Below are 19,832 nucleotides of genomic sequence, written 5' to 3' on the forward strand. Positions count from 1 at the left end.
AGGGGTCTGCCTTCCACACAGGCCAGGAATAACCTCCACATCCCCTCCACGCACACCGTACCCTCCCCCTCTTCATCCCTCAGAGGTCTACCCACGACTCTGAGGAGTGCGCCCAGAGAAAGGCTTGTCTCCCCCGGGGTAGCTAGCTTTAGCTGTCAGGGCCCTCTAGAGGCTGTTGCCTGGTTGTTCCCCTCTGATTCTTACTGTCTTTTATTTCCTGTATCTACATTTTTATGAGTGAAAAAACAAGCTATTAAGCTGTTAATTTTATGAGCAGGCCACAATATATCTATCCCATTAAAGAGCGACTGGTACCTATTGGCTAGCAAAGCTTTTTGTTGTTGGTGGCTTAACCACAGCTGACTACAAGATGACGAGAATATAACTGAGACACAAGCAGACAAGGCGAGCTTGTGAGTACCTGATAAATGCTCTCTTCTGATTGGTCACGGATGGGCTCGTGTCCCGCCTCAAACACAATGTACTACAACGTCAGCAGCAGAGGGAGGAAAACAAGAAGCAGGACAGAAATCGGAAGATAAAGAAATAGAAAGAAAAGTGGTGAAATTGCAGAGGAGATTAGTCAAACAGAATTGTTAATAGGCTCTCATCAAAAAGCAATTGAAGAATAGATCCTGGTGACACATGGAGGAGAATCTAAGCAGCAAAAATTCCCAAAGCAGCTGAGAAAACTAATACATCTTTCAGATAATCATACACCCCAACAGGCAGACATGCACGAAGACACACAAGACCCACAATCGCACAGGTTTGAGCGTCTCCTACAGTGCTTGACTCCACATACACATCTGCGGACATCTAACCCTCCAAAGTGTACATATTGTGCTATTACCACACTGTAACCAAAAAGGGGCTGTCTCCCCACAGTGCACACAGAGAGGAGCAAGCCGAATGCAGCAGGTGACAGCAGCGAGGTGATTAGTCAGGAAGTTACCTGGTAGACTGGGTCCTCCAGATCCTCCTCCAGTATTGTCTGCAGATGAGCGGCGGCAGGAAAAGAGAGGGAGAGAGATCAAACGGGGAAGAGAGAAGGAGCAGAGGGGAGAAGACAGAAGAGAGGGAAGAGGCGGAGAGTTAAAGCCGGTGGAGTAGAAAGAGTAGGCGGAAAGCACAGCAAGACATAGCAGCTTCCCAGCATTCAGATAATCATTTGGCAATCATCAGAGAGAGAGACAGACAGAGAGATAAAGAGAAATTAAACAAGAGATGTAGAGAAGACAGAACAGAGGAAGGTGAAATGAGCACAATGGGCAGATGGTGCCACTGATGAAACCTGAAAGTGGGCGCTGTGTATGTCATTTGCTTGCTTTGATGTTTTTAGTCTAACTTGACTTGTCTGTCAAGAGTCTCTCGGATGAAGCTCATCATACTTGGTTAAGGTAAGGTTAAAAAAAACAAAAACCTGTGTACCTGGTAGACCGCCTGCTCACACTGCTTGTCTTTCTGGGCCTTCTTCTCCATCTCCTCTCTCTGCTTTATCTCATAGATGAGCTGGAACAAGTCCCGCAGGTCGAGAATCACAGGCTCAGCCTGAGAAGACAAGAACACACCCACCCATTAAAACACACACACACACACACACACACACACACACACACACACACACACACACTACTATACACATTCATTGCATTGATCAGAGCTCATGAATCGCAACCATGCCTGCTTATTCTAATTATGTGGCGATAAATGTTGGCTGAACGTGCCCCACCTCATGACAGGAGATCAAGGCCATGATCAGACCAACATTGGCACTGCAACAGAAAACATTATCTCCTCATTCCTTCTCGTTTCAATGAGACCACGCAGTGTTTCCGATGCAGAAAACGTTTAGACTGGCTCAACGTTTGCTGCAACTTTATCCAACACCCCGCTGCGTTGGTATGTCAAATGTGAACAAGTGCACGTTTCTGGTCAACAACTTTGTAACATGAATGGCATGTATCTACTATTTTCCTTGAAATTGTTATTATTTGTCTGCATGACAGTTTTTCAGCATTGTAAAATGCTATGCAATGTTTTGGCGTTTGATAAGCTAGTAAAACTACTACTTCAAACTATTAGTCAAACTGGATTTCTTAGATCATATTTCATCTTCCCTCCCGTGGCAACATGCCCCAAAAAACCCTTATGTTTTTCTAATTCAGTGTTTCTTACAGTCTGTGAGTCCAATTAGGCAGGATGAGTCACAGGTACCTGATTGGGTTGTTGAGAACTGACTATGGATGATTACGTTAGGCCAGCGGCCGAAAACAAACTGGCAGAAAACTGAATTTTAAGCATTTTCTGCATCGGGGGAAAAAACTGCAATTAGTTTGTCTAAAATCTTTCATTAAAAGGTAACAATGTCTTTGTGACTGATTGTTTTCTGTGCCCCTGTGATTAGTGACCAAGCCTCAAGTCACTAACACAACTTAAGTAAGAAAATGGAAGTTCCAGACAATTCATTTCTAAATAAATAATACTGCCTGTGATTGGGATCTGGAAACCAGGTTAAGGCACACTTGCACACAAAGACACACTAGACAGGCAGTAAGCCTCTATGCTTATCTGCACAATCACTACATACCCTATTCCTTGTCTAGGCCTGGTTCAGACAGTGACAAGCGCAGATACTAGCCTTTTGTCCTACCTTGTACCACCTTTCTTGTCAGGGGAACAAAAGTACAGACAACAAACCAGTTAGATGACTCACAACGTATAAGTACTGTCACAGCAAAGTCTTATAGTACAATGATGTTTCAGACCTAATCAATTATTGACTGACGCAAGGTGCACCCAGAGTTCACAGGCTGAACGCTGCCTTGCATCAAGTAGTTCTATTTTAGTGTTGTCTTTCTGCAAGATGTTCTCAGCTCATGACAGACACACTGGGGTAAATGGTGGCTCCTGCTGAGCCAACAGTGGAACTTATTGTCACTCTGTCAGATTCAGATCCTCTTTGCATTTCACAATACATGCTCTAATCTCCATCTTTTCTTGCCATCTCGCTCTCGCTTTCCTTTTTTCGCTCCTTCTCTATCACAGCTTCCAGGTAAGAGAAACTGTCTCAGCTCTCTGTGTCTTACAGAGCAGAGAATTGTAAATGCAGAAAGCTTCGAGGATGATCTAGGAGGACTGGCCAGCTCATAGGACCATCGAGATGAGATAACCTCAGTTCAGCACTCTTGAATCAGATGACTAATACATAGCCTACGGCAACAGTGACGAATGACTCCAACAAAAAGTGGTGATAAAGGCTTTTACTGCAGTTACACTGTTCCATTCAAATCTGCACTGATCTGGATTTTTGGGTAAAAGACAACTCTCCCATCCTCTTGAATATTAATGTAACAGATTCACCCTCTTTACCTAAATTAAATTCTGGTGTTGGTTACAGTTCAGCGGCAGGATATCTCCAGGATATTCCAGCATTTATTTCTTGGTATATTGAATTTCCCTCAACCTGCCTCATCTAAATCTAATGTATTTAATGTTTTCCTTCATTTCCTAAAACAAATTTGACAACCTGGACAGAAATGTTAAAACTGGACAAGCTAGTACTGTACAGTATCTCCAACTCCTCTAAGATGGATTCCTCGATTTATAATCATTGAACCAGAAAAACTGTACCGTTAGTATCCTAAGAAAAGTGTTCAGTGACGTAATCTACATTTGCATAGTTATCCATGGGAATAAAAAATGAGCCATCAAACAACAGCATATAACCAGAAATGTACAATGTAATGTACCTTGCACTTTGCAAACAAGGTGTTCTTTATAAGTGTTGAAAAGCATTAGGCTGAACTTTTCCATTAGTAGTGGAACATAGAGCTGAACCAATGATGGCTGAACCACTTTACCACTACATTATTTTGCATTTGTGGTTGCTGTTATGATTTGCTCATGATGCTAATTTTCCAAAATTTTCAAAGACATCAAAATGAAATATTTAACAACTGGAGATGTAATAACTGACTCCAAGTCGTCTTTAAACCCTCTGCAGCCTTACTACAAATTGGATACAAGGTTGCTTTCGTAACAAATAGACCTATTCATATTAATTACAATTTTAACTTTTCTAAAAACTTATAAGACAGACTGTGACGAACTAAGAGACTGTCTACAAAATCCTTTCTAACGCAATTAGTGTACTTCCATCTTCACTAGAACTTGCTAAATAAAACACGTCTTTCTTGTGCCGAGACTTTGAGTTGAGTGGTAAGCCAATTACTTTCGAATGTACCCCTAAATTGGCCTTTTCAGAACAACCTTAAGTCTTAGTCTTCATGACGACAGAGACGCTTTGTTAATTCACATCAAAGTGGTTACTTTCCAATTACAGCCCCAGCCTCTGCCATAAGCTCTGTGCCTCCACCCCTCTCATTGTCTGCTCCACAACTAATAGTCTGAGTGCTCGTGATGGAGGGTTCAAATCCTGAAAATGTAAAAGTAAAATATAATTGTGACCTTTCCTCAGGCACATGTCAGGTAAATGACGGTTTAGTAGACTGATGAGAGCTTAACTATGCTGTTTGGACGGGTAGCTTTTGGTTGGCAACAATTTTCTGAGTGCAAGTGTGGTTGGTGTAAATGTTGAGTGCAGCCTGGTGTGTGTGTGTGTGTGTGTGTGTGTGTGTGTGTGTGTGTGTGTGTGACTGTGTGTATCTGTCTAAGTCAAAGAGCCACGGTTCATGGCCCTGGGAGGATGGATATGCCATTAGAGCTGGTGACACACACTCAAACCCTCATCGACTCACTATGGGAAATCAATATGGCTACAGAGCGAGCCAGCTGGATCCAGACTAAACAAGCCAGACACAACAACAGCAACAACAATCATAAAAGGTCCAAAAGAGGTACTCAATATCGTATAGAGTATGTTGCTGCAGGACTCAACGTGAACCCTTCCACACACACACACAGAAACACACACAAAACCTAGAGCTGTACAGAGTAAACAGTCTGTGTGATGAACAGCACAAAGGGACACGAGTTGATGTTCGAGAGTCCTTATCTAAATGTCAAGAGGTTCGTGCCATTGAGAAAACATGAATCATACATTAACCTACACACAGTGGGAGCATGGTCAAACAAACACTTGCTAAACACTCAAATGTTCACACACACACACACACACACACATCTGTACACGCAGACACTGACCGACTGTGCGGTCTTGATAGCCACAAAGCGGTGGTTCCCTTCCTTCCCGCAGACGTAGCCGAAGGCTCGGTGGTCCGTGATGTCCTTGGCAATGTAGGAGATCTCGTGGACCGCATGGTGGTGTTGAAGGACCTGCAGGAAGGCACGACACAGGATGTTTAATAAATCACGCAGACGAAGCAAAGAAACTACAACTTGAAAGATTACAACTTTATTCTTTTTTTCCCAAAACGTACCACTTCATGCTAATGAAATACGACTTGTTCACTTTATTCATGAAATATTAGATTTTTCCACCAACAGTGGCCCCAATGCTCATAAGAAACAAATGAATTTGAAATACATCTTTCAAAAGTTTGATGCACTTAATATTTCCTTGTTGTTAATTGAACTGTTGCGTCTCTCCTCTTTTGCAAATGACACAGGAATTCATGAAATGCCATTTGTTTCAGGTGTACAAAACCTAGCTGGTATCAAAAAGTTGAACGCATTCATTCACACACACAAAGAAAGAAAATTCCTGTACACCTTTCCAAAAACCTGCGGGGAGCAGAATAGAAAATCCCATGCAAACTTCCCCAGGTGTACACACAGAAACAAACACTCTCACACAGAGACCTTGTCTCCTATATTAAACTGTTTCTAGCTCCCCTGCCCTCCCTAGTTTAGCCTGGGTGGGGAGTGCCAAGCTGGCATTGCCCGTGGCAGATGGCACTGTTTTTCCTGAGGACAGAGGGGGGATCAGTGACAATCACAGCTCGGCAAGCTGTCGACTTGATCACTTCATCTGTGCCCTCACTCACAACACACAAACACACACACACAAACACAATTCACAACGTAATTTGCAATGGCCCTCTGTTAAGTCACACTAAATGTCTGCTTTGTTGTTATTGTCTATGCCAGCTGCATGCTGGGAGCAGAGACACACAGTCAACGTAATGACCCAGTAGCCCTTGAGTGCATGCTAGGGGTTGGAGCTCTATACATCAGAGGCTAAACACACACATCTGCTCTCTTTGAAGCTATTCCAGACATAAGACATGGCAGAATGGAGTGACACCAATTTAACATGGGGACATTACAACACACACATACACACACACACTGAGAGCCCCAGCAGAAATAGAAAATCATTGTACAAGTCATGTCTTCTTAATTTAATAATTAGAGTAATGATTATTATTATCACCTCTGATTGACCTGAAAATTACAGCTAAGGCAGTTCACACAAACACACACACACACACACACACACACACACACACACACACACGGAGCTCATTTGCAGAGGTTATTGAATTATCTCTGGGTGGGTGGTGAGGTGACAAAGGGGGACTCTGATTCAAAGAGAGCAGAGAATGAGATGGCTGCATAAATTCAATTGCTCTACTTCGTCTTGGAGGCAAGAACATCTTAGAGATTAGAAACTATTTACATGCACGTATAGTCAGTACCTAGTTTGTCAGGTGCAGCCTAAACTGGCCCAGATTTAACAAAGCGCTAAAACTGCTCCACAGGGATCTAACTTGATCAGTCACATCTGAATCACCCCATTACAATTCCTTGACACTTTTCTGGAACAGTTTGGTGACAATATTGTTTGGAAAGAATAAAACGGGTAAAAACAGGTGGACTGTTACCATGAAGGGATGCAACCTTCAGTTGTTCATGTGAGCTGTATAGAAGAGTTGTGGTACTGTTGCTACTGGCTGTTTATGCCAGTAGTTTACCACGGCCTCTAAAAATCTCTAAAAATATATATTTTTATGATTGAAAAAGCATCATTATTGCTAAAATAAAAGTAGAACCCGCACTGAAAATTATTTTTCAGTGTAAGCCTAACCCTGTGACATTAATGATGAAATTGAATGGGAAACGGACTTTGCACTTTCATTTTCAAGTTGGCAGACAATGTCTTTTGTTTTGGATTTTTCCAAATTGAACTTTGTACATTTAATTAAAATATCTGTCACATGTCATGTGCACATATAACGCAAAATATATTTGAAATCAATTTGATGAAATTATTGAATATTAGCAATCTTGGACTTCCACAGCGGCACTCAAGCAACACTCTTCCAGCAGGTATTTGGTGACAACGAATAAGTAGAACTTGAACTGGCTCAGATGTTTACTCTTGTTTTCCCACCATTGTAAACACCAGTTTTACTGTGTTGCTATTTGCACACTTAAAGCTGGAAAAAATGTCATTATTATCGTTGGATCTCTCGTCTATGAGACATTTTCACCAACAATACTGTGACTTACTTTTGTTTTGTTGTTGCAAAAACATTCAAAATGTTTTTGTTGCATCATTCTTGGTAAAGTTTGGACAGAACTGTGAGATTTACTCCCAGGAGGGTGGCCGCTGCTGGAGCAGACATGTCTGGCAGCATCAACTATCAGATGCTGCTCAAAGTTGCTTAAATAGATGAATTCTCTGAGGGAGTAGATTGTTTGCAAAAACAGGTGGGTGCATAAAAAAAGTCGATACTGACTGTGTACTCTCTCTTCTATTCTCTCCAGCACTGTTGATATGCATTACTAGTCCCTCTCTCACAATCTCACACACACAGTGTCAGTGTCTCTGAGGGACATGCCCTTCAGCAGTTGCTGGCCACTGAACCAAGATATTCCCAGTTACGCTGGGAGTGGGGAGGGAGGAGGAGAGGCAGCAGGTCTCTCTCACATCACCCTCCTGGAGGGGAGACATCATCAGAGAGCCTGCGGAGGCTGTCCAGTCTCCAGCCAGTAGGACAGGACTGAGATTAGCAGTTGGCTTTGAGGTTTAATTAGTTCCTTGCAAGAGGTAGCACTGCTGTGGTTACTCATAAGGAGCTCTCTGTCAGTCACTGATACAAATACACATAAACTGGACAGTGCCGTTAAATAATGTCTGATAATCAACATTTTGACACTGAGTTGGCTGAGAAAGTGACAAAAAGAGAGAAGAGACAAACACACACAACAAACACATCATGAATTTACTAAAGGCCCTGAAAACCAGACAGCTTCTTACTATGAGCGATGGGGTCCTACATGAACACAACCTTTCTGCCAACTTTAGTTGTTTTGGGTATTTCACGAGAGATGTTTATCACAATTCTCATATCCCTTTAATTCCTATATCCCCTCCTTGTAATCAACATTGTAAATGGGATGGTCTTTGTCAGTCAACATAAAGTTACAATATATCTGATCTGATCTGAAGAGAATATATGGAAGGGTCTGGAAGTAAATGCAGGAGTGCAGAGTGTATCTCTGTCTAGCCTCCACATGAATACTCCAGGGTCTTTTCCAACTAGCTTTCCTTCATGTGTACTTTTTTTGACGTTGTCCTTTCTGTTGGCTGAACTGGACTAATTTGATCTTTTTGATTTCATTGTCTGAGGGAGCAGCAGGCCGGCGAGCTCAGCCCTTCACTCTTGTGAGTTCCTGACCTGATGTGGTGCAGCGGCCCTGACGAAACTGACAAAGAGGGTTGAAGAGGGTAGGGCGCACGTGCCTATGTGTGTGTGTGTGTGTGTGTGTGTGTGAGAGAGAGGCTGACAGAGAGAGAGGGAGACATGCTGGCCTGCCCTCTGCTAGATTAATGTCTCCCCTCTTCTTCTCCTCCATCTCAAGCACCACCTCCCTCCATCCTGCACGACCTTCCCTCCTCCAAGAGAGAGGCCATCCATCCATTTGTTCACCCATACATCCATCCACCCATCTGGCTGACTGATGCACAGGAGGGGAACGAGACTGTCAAGATCCCTGAACCTCAGCAGAGTCATTCTCTCTCTCTCCATCTCCCTCTCTCCCTCCCTAGCCATTAGAAGTGGTTGAAGGACTGATAGTAAGGACAGCATATCTCTATAGTTAATATTAATGTGCGGAGACAGAGGACAAGGTCTCCCTGTAGAGAGCTTTACTTTGACATATGCTTACTGATTCTCTACCTATCCCTCTAACTCTGTTTCAGTCTGTCTTTGTCCCTCCCTCCCATCCTCCCTCCATCGGTCTTTTTCACATCCTTGATTCCTCTCACCTTCTCTTTGTTGCCCTTTTCTTGTTTCTTCTTTTCCACACCTTCTCCCCTTTGACTCTCTACCTCTCTATCAGTCTCTGGTTCGCTCTCTTTATCCCTCTCTGTCTTTCAGTGTAGAGAGTTTGAAACATCAGGAAGGGGGAATGAGACAAAGAGAAATGAGGGTTATAAAAAGAGGGATGAAGGATTGGACTGGTGAGGGATGAGTTGGCTGTATGCAATATGGCTGCCATGTGGGAGGCCACTGGTTACTGTGTCCTGCCTGTCTAATACCCTGCACTGTTGAATTACTGCTGGGTTCACACACACACACACACACACACACACACACACACACACACACACACAGTGTCAGTGACAGTGACATCCAGCTCCTGTCGAGGTGTAAATCTCAGACTTACCACGTCGGCCACTGAAGCCAGGTGCGGAGCACCAAGCTTCATATTGTGTCTAAACCAGACTACATTTACAATCAGATCCACCGACAGACAGAGCAGAGCAAAACTGACAGCTCACTCACACTGCATATTTACATAACATACACAAGAGCAGATGTTAATGTTGTATTATGTTTTAAGAATAAGGCCGTTTTACTCCACCTGCCAAAACAAAAAGTCTAACATGCACAGACGATCTTAGTGTGCTGCAGTGAGCAAACTGAGCCGAGCACCTTACAGCTGAAGTTTGTGGGACTTAATGGGACGCTAATTTTCCATTAGTAACACAAATGACAGCGAAATGGCCTGTTTAGTGAGGCTGTCCTCCAACCAGAGCGCTAAGTATCTTGGGGAATGTAGGCGTTATATTTCTCGCTCAAGGATACTGTGACAGGGACGGCCAGTTGGGGAATCGAACCTGGACAATACCTGTCAGAGGATCCTTGAGTAAGAAATTTAGAAAGAAATCACTACGCTCTATTGGCTTTCCCTTGAGCTGCATGCATACTCGCTCTGCAACAGTATTTAACAACTGAATTCACAGTTTTTCAGTCCATAGAGCGTCCTCTATCTATTACTGGTTGTGTCTGAGTTGTCAATATGTCACTACATCAGTGAAACCCAGGCAAACTTTTAGAGTTGTTTAGGTCATTTAGGTGATTCTATGATCTCAACAGACAGTAAGAGATAATCATGATAGCAGTCGGACAGCAAAGTCTGCACAGATCCAGTCGGTCAACCTGAAAAGCAGCCATGTAAGATGGAGAAAGCCTAATCCTGGAGCATTATATAGAACCAGTGTTGTGGTTGTTTGCAGAGGGGCAGACAATGGGATAGCCATGTTCTCTCATCTACTGAGGCCTTGTTCTCAGGGTTTCAATTAGGGCCTCCTGATTTCCCCAGGGGCCCCTCCCTCTCATGGTGATGCCTCATTAACAGAGGAAACACGCACACACAGGAATGCTGCATGCAGGCGCACACACACACATACACACACACACACACACACACACACACACACACACACACACACACACACACACACATACTCATTTGCTTCCGAGCTTACCCCTGACTTCTCATCAAAGATCTTGATCCCTCCAAAGGAAATGGTCAGAAACACCTTCTGTTTGTGTTCTCCTTTCGACCGTGCCGCTGCGGCTATACCCTGAGGACAGAAAGAAACACACACACAGAAGTTAGAAGCAGGACAGAAACACGTGTGCAGTGTAGAGAGAAGGTAAGACCCTACAGACTACCTACTCTCTCTGGGCACCTTCTTTCTCAGAATGACCCTCTCCTTGTAGGATTACGTATTTTCTTTGACTTCAATAATAATAATAATAATTTTACGTCAATAACTGTCAATAGACAATCTCAGCAATTAACACCACATAGTGGAATCACTTTATCAGAAATCAGAAATTCATCACAGAATTCATCACTTTTTCAGCCACAGTAGCCTCAAAAGTCTTTTGAGGCATGTTTGTGATGAATATTAACAACCATGACTTGAACAAAACGTCATGAATATCTGGTAGATATTTATTTATTCACGCACAATATCTGGTAAACCAAACAAGCAAGACTACAGTACATTAAAGAATATATTAGTGAATAATGGCAGTAAAGGAACATTCTCAGGCTGCTGGTTAGAAATGTACAATATTATTTGGAAGTAGAAGTACATTCATACCTTTTAATTGTTATAAACATTAAAGCTATTTAAGCCAGAAAAACAAATATCCACCAAATATCTCATGCCAGTATCAGGCTACGTTAACCTTAGGCTGTTGAAAGGCATTGTGGGAAATGTAGGAAATCATTATTAACTCAAAAAGTAGACAAGGCAGGTACAGCAAAAAATTCATTTCATGACAACACAACTCATGACAACACAACTTGCCTTCACTGAACATGACATACTGATTATTTATAACTCTTTAAGTGAATCTAATTCCCCTTTACGTTCACCCCACCTCCATTTGCATAGGTGAGTCACAAAAGGAGAAGAAAAGAGAGGAGCGAGATCAGAGAATTGTGGGAGTCGGGCTAGGAGAGGGAGGAGCAGTGTGAAAGAAGAGGTGGAGAGATCAGAGAAAAGGAGTTGATGGATTTCCTGTCTGAATAAATGAGGAGGAGGGAAGCTGTTTGATCAATGAGCTGTCTATCCTCTCCTCACCCCTCTACGCCAGGGCTGGATAGAGTTTTCACTACACAAACAAAACATAAATGTAATTTTCTCCATTTAAATACCTCCTGCAGCATGTGGATCCCATATGTTAAAGTACAATTAATAATGAATAAGGCGCTCTACATACTGACTGTTTTCTTTCAGCGTACATCTGTGGAAAAAGGAGCTAAATCTAGGCTTTATGTAAAGTTTTGACTGTTGGGGACATTTGGACATTTTCTAGTGTAACATTATTTAAATGTTATATGTCATGTCATATGTCATATGCATGCTACAGTAAAATGCTTCACTAAATCAGTGTGTTCATTAGGCCTCTATTCATAAATGACCAAATAAATGGCCTTTTCTCCTCATCTTTATCCTCTCTCATCTCTCTCTCACCTATCATCCAAATCATTCCCCTCCTTTATGCCTTCTATCCTCTGCTAACTACCCCATCTGTCTGCCTCTCCCTCTAATTGTTCCTGTCCTTGCAAATGAGACATTCACCCCGATCCCCTTCTCATCCATATGGCTAACCTCCTCACTTCCTCCAGCACCGATCATCGTCCTGCCTATAAATTATAACGTCCTCACTTTTTATCTATCTTCTTCCACCCTTCTCCTCTGGCAATTTGCAAAGGAAATTGGCAAAAAAATATACGTCAAACTATAAACAAACAAGTTCAACTATACGTGCGTGCACACATACACACACACACACACACACACACACACACACACACACACACACACACACACACACACACACACACACACACAGGCGCAGTTATGCTGTGATGTACAAAACATGCATATTTAAAAGTTGGAGTTTAGAATATGCATGAAGTTGAAGAACTATTTATGGACGGACTACTGTGCTGGTTATTGATGGTTTTTGTGGGTCATGGAACTTCATGCGGCTGTGGGCAATCACGTTACATCATTTCTGTGTGTTAAAGTCAAAATGTAGTAATTTCTTGCAACTAACAAGCAAAGATGCATGTTAGTAGCAAGCTTTAAGCTGTAAATTAAAAGAGCAAGTAAATTCTTAATTTAAGATCCATCAACAGAGAGAAAAGAGAAGAAGACTTTCCTTACCTTGAGCTTCATCATCGAGTCCTGGCAGAGTTTGTCTCCACGGGCGGCAGTGACCTCGTCCAGGCCGATGAGTTTGGCCTTGTAGCGGACGCCATCGCCCTTAAAACGCCTGATGAGAGCCGCCTCGCTGCGATCCTGCCCTGCAGACACACATACACACACACGCTGCAGTCTATAGTACATCTTCCAGTCAAGGCCCCCCCCCCCGTCTACCTCAGACCAGTGCTATTACCTCGGGACCATCAATCACACAGACCACAAAAGACTTCAACAGTAATCTTACAGAAAAACAACCATGGTACAGGTCAAAGCTACTGATGTTAGCACCATGTTCTTATGTGATTAAGTCAGATCGGAGGCCAGCATTGAACTGTGGTATCATATGAATGGCACCGGTCAATACGCTCACGACACGTGAATCAATGAAATTCGGCGGGATTAGAGGTAAAACTGTGACTCCTCTCTTCTCTGCAAAATAATAGTGTGACATTTTGCTCTTATCTCCCCTGTCTCCCTCAGTCCTGCCTCTCTCTTCACCCTCTATTGTGTGCGAGATTGTCGGCATTGTGCGCATGCATTAGTGAGTGTCGGCGATGGCGCGCGCATGTTGACCTTGCTCTTGTCCAGGTCTGTTATCTCCTGAAGTGACTACAATGGTCCTCTTCACACATATACAATACAGGGCAGAGAGAGAGAATATACGCTCATAAGGCTAAACTCATTTTCTTTGTTTTGTGCTCTCTCCATCTTTCTCCCGTTCTGTTTCTCTATCTCTGACCTGCAGTGTGCTAACATTTCATCATCAAATATTGTATATATCTGTGTGAGTCTCTGCTTTGTGTTTCTGAGAGTGTATATATGTGAGTGAAAGACTGCAAGAGCGGTAGTGAGAAGCATAATGATAATGCAGCATATTCAGATAATATATTGAGGCATTAGTTCTGTACTCTATAACAGCGTGACTCTTGGAAGGTCATAGTCGGAGTGATGGAGAGGTCCCACTCCTCCTCTCCTCGTTCTTTCACACTCCCTCCATCCACACAGAGTCCGTACAGCATTGCAGTATAGTAGAAATGAGCCCTTTCACCACAGGCGAGAGCATCGGTGTTATATGGCTCTATTGAATCATCTTTGTCCAACACTAATCTCCTACCTCTCATGGCTTTGTCTGCTGGCCACAAAACAAAACACTAACATGCCCATTTTTCACATGAACTTATAATATATGCGCAGGATTCTAGAGGTTGGATGATGTTTAAGGACATTTAAGGCAACAAAAGGCCTCATTATCAGACAAAATAACAGGATACTCGTGTTGGTTTAACAGCCCTGCACTGTGAAAACCTCAAATAGCAAGTTTAACAGTTGTAGGCTGCCTGAGATCATGTTTATGGAAATTAATTTGTCTGAATATGAAGGAAAGTTGGGTACACTATCTCCAGGAGAAAAACACTTCACTCTGTTCTCCATTGATAAAAAATGACACCAACACACACACACACACACACACACACACACACACACACACACACACACACACACATGTACGGTGTGGATGAGCTCATTCCTCTGAATCATTGAACAGACACATACACAGTCAAAGTCCTACTTGGAGTAAATCATGACTGTCTGCCTCAAAGTCTTCAGAGACAAAAGAGCTGACGAACATCTGTCCTTATTTTGGAGCGAGTAAGAGAGAACAGCTTTCTCTATTGTGTCACGTCTCAGTTGGGCTGAGATGAGAGTAAGTGATTAAACCACCGGAGGATTGTCTCTGTTCAACGCAGAGATGTTTGAAGACATTTAAATATTGTTTTCATTAAACTTGAAACAGTCCCGTGAAATGTGCATATAGGCGAGTACACAGTATGATGACCCCCCCCCAACCCAGTATCTCTTCCCCTGCGTAAACAATAAGAAACATGCCACTGCTACTGTGTGTAAAAAACACTCATATATCTTTCACGTCCAAACATGAGCTGCCTGTCAGGAAACACAACAACTTTAAATCTCTTTGACTGCTTGTGAAAACAAAGCAGGAAACTTTAATCTAATATCCTACATGAAGTTACATTGTTGTATAGCCACCAACAAGCCTTAAAGGTGCCCTGTGGGGTTTTCTTGTAAACAAACAAGAGTTACGTTTGTATTCAGTGTTACTTCCACACAAAACAAGTCGATTTTTCAGTATTTGAAATCGTGCATTGTTTACATTTATGTTTTCTAGCTTGCAGTCTTCTTCTTCCTCGCCTTTGTTAACACATTGCTACATTTTTTGTACATGCTTGTGTGTGTGTCTGTGTGTCTGTGTGTCTGTGTGTGTGTGTGTGTGTGTGTGTGTGTGTGTTTGTGCACAATACAAACAAAACAGGGACTCTCCCATAAAAACATTGAGTGTCACTAGTGGTCAGAAACTCCACAGGGTACCTTTAATGCAGCCAGAAAAGTCTTAGTCTGTAGATGCAACCTCATCAGAATCTCCATGTTTATAAAATGTTTCGATTAAATACTTTTTAATATACAAATGGTGTAGCAAAGCTCATTTAATTGTAAAACCACAAAACTTGATTCAAATGTTTGAGGGGATTTCCTTGACAACTCAGCGAAGATTTTAACACATTTTGAGAAATCTGTACTGATTCATATTTACATGTATATTATATTTCAATTGATACCCATCCTAAAAATGAAATGTAATCAGAATTTTTATACACACATCCGAGGATCAATTTCTTCATTGCTACATAGTCTGGGCTGTGCAGGACTTCATGTATGTATGTAAACGTGTGAGTGCTAGATAACACTGGATGTGTCCAGCTGCTTTTGTCTCACTGGAACAGCGGTTTTCCTTTGAGTTTGACATTTAAGACCTGCTCCCTCCATCTGCATCCATCACCATTACTGCTGCTATACTTAGTACACCGAGGGAGAGAAACACTGAGACAGGGAGAAGTCGAGAAAGGCCAAGAATGGAAGAAAGAGAGAAAAGGGTAGAGGGGTCCAGGGTTACTTCTCCCGCTGAGTGGTTTATATTATTACCTTTTGGGAGCATGTTCCTTGAAAGACCTCCCCGTGAGTGTGCGTGAGTGCCTGTGTGTGTGTATGTATGTATGTATGTATGTAGGTATGTATGTGTGTGTGTCAGCAGGGCAAGCATTCAGTCTGCTGTAATTAAATGTCTGCTATTGCTGTGACCCCGCTGAGCTTCAAACACAACTAATGAAAGAATCTTCCGTTTCATCTGTCATGGCTGATCCACACGCACGCGCACGCACGCACACACACACACACGCTTCAGGTTGCACAGAAAAGACACTACAGTGCCACACCAGAGCCATAATATCTGGAATTCAGCTTCCTGGGCTCCAGTAAAACAGTTAATACCTTATACAGTATATGTGTGTGTGTGTGTGAGTACTTGGTATGCAGGGTTGGTTTGACTGTCTGTCTGAAGCAACAAGCAGAGAGGGAGGGAAGGACATAAAGCGAAGAGCAAAGGATGGAAAGGAGGAAAATAACGTGATGGATGGATGAATGAGCGAGGCCTCCATTGGATAAATGTCACTCAGGATTAGAGCGTTATGACAGGCAGAACCCCCCTGACTCTCTTCTCTCTCTCTCTCTCTCACACACACACACACACACACTTCCACAGGTGATAGATGGCAGGTGACTGCTGGTACAGTACGTCTAGCCCTTCAGGGAAGCCCCTAGCATCGCCCCTGGCAACTGTAACCTTCTGCCTTCTCCATCACTCTCTCCCAACTGGTTTCCCTTTCACCCTCCTCTCCTCCACAGAAGTCCCAACCCCTCTTTGTCTCTGCATGAACCTTCCCCCTTTGGTCAGGTGACAGTTAGATTACATACATATTGAGATCAGATTTATTTTTCACCTCTTTCACTTTATTTGCAGGTAAAACCATAAGTTAGCCCACCTGAAATACTGCTAATAATTCTTCATTGCACAGGAAAACTGTTGCACACACAACTCCAGTTTGGTAGCTCCATGTTAAGCCAGGGCGTTGGTCTGTAAACTGTGTATGTGTATGTTTGGACAGGTTGAGTAATGATTTTCATCATCATTTTACTATTGTATTTAAAATCGGATTGACTCGTGTTTCTTACTGGCGACAACATTAGCAGCAGTTACAGTACATGGACAATATTTCATTAGAGATTCTGTTTACATGGACGCTAATTAAAGTGATCCAATAAGCCCAAAGCATTTAATCTGAAAATAACTTTTTTGACATGCACAAAGTGGTTCCACCCGCTGAGAAGCGTCTAATCTACTGGAAATATGAGCAGTTTTTTTGTTTTTGAACAACTCGTAGTTTTGAGCCTTTTGACCATCGAGGTGTTCAACAATCCTTAAATCTTTTACGGTCTCCAACGATAAAGTTGTATCAGTCACAGAGTTTTGTTTTACTACCGCCATGTTATTGTGCCCCCTGCAGTCACCTAATATTATCGCCACGTGGGGCAAACATGCACAGAAAGAATATATCTATTCCAACCCAAGAGAAATGATCGGTTAAGCGTTTACATGGTTATTAGGCGCTAATATTTTAATAATAGATGAAGGTTCACACCACCCCTCTCAAGCCGATTGAAAATTCCTTCCGATGGGGCCGTATCAGGACAGTCTATTCTGATTGAGGTGGTTACATCAGGCATTTTTATTCTGATTGGGCTATTAGTTCAATTATTAGTGTAATATCAGGGTCCATATAAACGCAGCTACTGTAATCATTGATAGGAGAAAGTTGTATTGAACCAGAATGTCCCTTTAATCTAACCATACTCACTTGCAACATGTTTGATTGATGAATCTCTCTCCTAGGTTAGACCTATTCACTCACACAGTTACAGTATGACAGATTAGCCTTTTCCGGCTTTTAGACTGATGTTAATGTGTCCAAACATGTTTCAGATGTTTCAGATGACCTGCAGAGGTATTCGCGGTGATCTTCAATGGTGCAGTTTTTCTCTGTTCAAAATCATGCTGATCATCCAGGCTGGAGATTGAAGCCAAGTGCAAAGGCTTTTCAGCGTAAGGCCAACAATGCATAACAGTCTAGTTCATTAATTTCATTAGACATTGGAGACTTAGGCCATTAGTTGGAGGCCACTGGATAAGAATGAGTGAGAGATATAGCAGCTCTTGTGTATAAGAAAGAAAGGTGGACTCGTGGCTTTGCTTTGATTTATGATTTGCGACTCATTTCTGATATTCCTCAGAAGTGATGTTGGTGGCACAAAGGGTGATTCCACTATTTATTTTCAGCAGGTCTGTATTGTCTGCAGTGGCTGGTGTGTAGCTTGTTTCGCTGTGCTCCAGATGAAGAAGCACCCAGCGGCTCTTAACTACAGCTGGGATGGTTCCCAACAAACACTCAACAGCACATGAGGGAACACGGCAGTTACTCTCCAATTAATCCTGCTTCTAAACCCTGCTGCCGAATGTGTGCGGGGGTTTATTTTTTGTGCTTTCTTTACCTATCAGAGACTTGTTCAGATGAAGCACTCACTCATACCCGCTCTCACACAGACTCTTTTAAACCCACAAACAGCATGTGCCAAGAAAACAACAAGTTTCCCCCTCAGCTCCACGCTTAATTCTGGCCGATTGATTTGGCACACAAAAGCTCACACTTGACTGAGTATACGCATATGCACAAAACATAGCCGTAGTTGCTGAAGTGAAATACCAGGTGTAGAATGAGATGATAAAGTGCTGCAGTCACTCATCAAATAAATGAGTGCTCTGCTTTGGCTGATGTGCATTTCTTTCTGTCTTATTTCCAACATGACTGCTGTTGTTTTTACCAAATATAGATGCTTCTTTTGAGTAGTTTGCTAAAATATGTGAACAAGATGTAGAAGATGTATTTGGTTCATGTTCCGCCTGTGGGTTTTTGATACCATTTATCTGTCTTATTATTAGCAATTTGGCATCTACGCGAGAAGAAAGCAGTGGCTCACCTGTTGAAGGTGACCCAACATCATGAAAGTTGAGTAAGTAAAGTAAGTCTTCTGGACAATCTCAAAGAGATGTAATGGTGTAATAACTCTGTCACTTTTCCTCTCATCCCAATATTCCTTGTCTCTCCACCTCCATTTCTTCCCCCCTTTCCTCCAGCTCCGTCTCCCCACCACCCACTGCTCTGACCTGGATGACAGGGGCACAGCCAGAGACCTGAGCTGTCTGTGCATGAAACTGTGCTGCGTGTCCTGAGGCGTCCAGCTATCCTCTGTGGCAGAAAAACATTAGAGAACATTAGAGTGTGTTGCATCTGTCAGGGACAGATGCAACACACTTCCCATTACCGTCCCACCCGCACCCTGTGTCAAGGTCACTTTGGAAGAGCAGACAGAGAAAACTTTGACATGTGTATGATGGGAGTTGGGGAAGACAGAGGCCTATAAGGAGACTTTTTTAAATTACTTATTCTTATAGCATTTGACATCACAGGCACTTTTTATGTTATTTAAAATACTTCAACTAGAAAGTTAAGTCCTGTAGGTAACTAGTATAAATAACATGGTGTTTGTGTGCCATTTGCAAATTAAAAAAAGATTGCCATTCAGTATTCACCCTTAAATACAAGTAAATTTTTACCTTTATATTGAAAGTGCAAGACAATGTTCTTAATAGACTAAGTCCTTTGGTGCTATTCTTACTCACTTACCTCTGTGGTAATCATTGGTGTCAATGTGTAATGCACAATCCACACTGATCTGCCGCATTGTACCTGTGGTCACATTGTTTAGTGCAACTCGATGGCTAATGCTAGCTGTATGTTGTCTTCTCTGGCTCAGTCAGCGCAGCTACACAAGGTGGTCAGTTTCATGTAAATGTTAAACTGGATAAAATGAGGGACAGCTTCAAAGATAGGGTTATGGTTTGTATTTACAGTAT

General features: G+C 42.5%; 1 protein-coding gene across 1 annotated transcript in view; it reads right to left on the reverse strand.

The window, feature by feature from the left end:
* Positions 1 to 19,832, reverse strand: part of dab1a (DAB adaptor protein 1a) — a 39,562-nt gene that overhangs the window by 11,019 nt on the left and 8,711 nt on the right. The window contains exons 2-7 of the mRNA XM_070909184.1: positions 12,911 to 13,050; positions 10,706 to 10,804; positions 5,167 to 5,298; positions 1,432 to 1,551; positions 956 to 994; positions 422 to 484 (exon numbers count right to left, since the gene is read on the reverse strand). Of these exons, the coding sequence (XP_070765285.1) occupies positions 422 to 484; positions 956 to 994; positions 1,432 to 1,551; positions 5,167 to 5,298; positions 10,706 to 10,804; positions 12,911 to 13,050 (593 nt within the window). The remainder of the gene's footprint in view (positions 1 to 421; positions 485 to 955; positions 995 to 1,431; positions 1,552 to 5,166; positions 5,299 to 10,705; positions 10,805 to 12,910; positions 13,051 to 19,832) is intronic.

Source organism: Enoplosus armatus, chromosome 7, assembly GCF_043641665.1.
Source record: "Enoplosus armatus isolate fEnoArm2 chromosome 7, fEnoArm2.hap1, whole genome shotgun sequence".
Classification (NCBI taxonomy): domain Eukaryota; kingdom Metazoa; phylum Chordata; class Actinopteri; order Centrarchiformes; family Enoplosidae; genus Enoplosus; species Enoplosus armatus.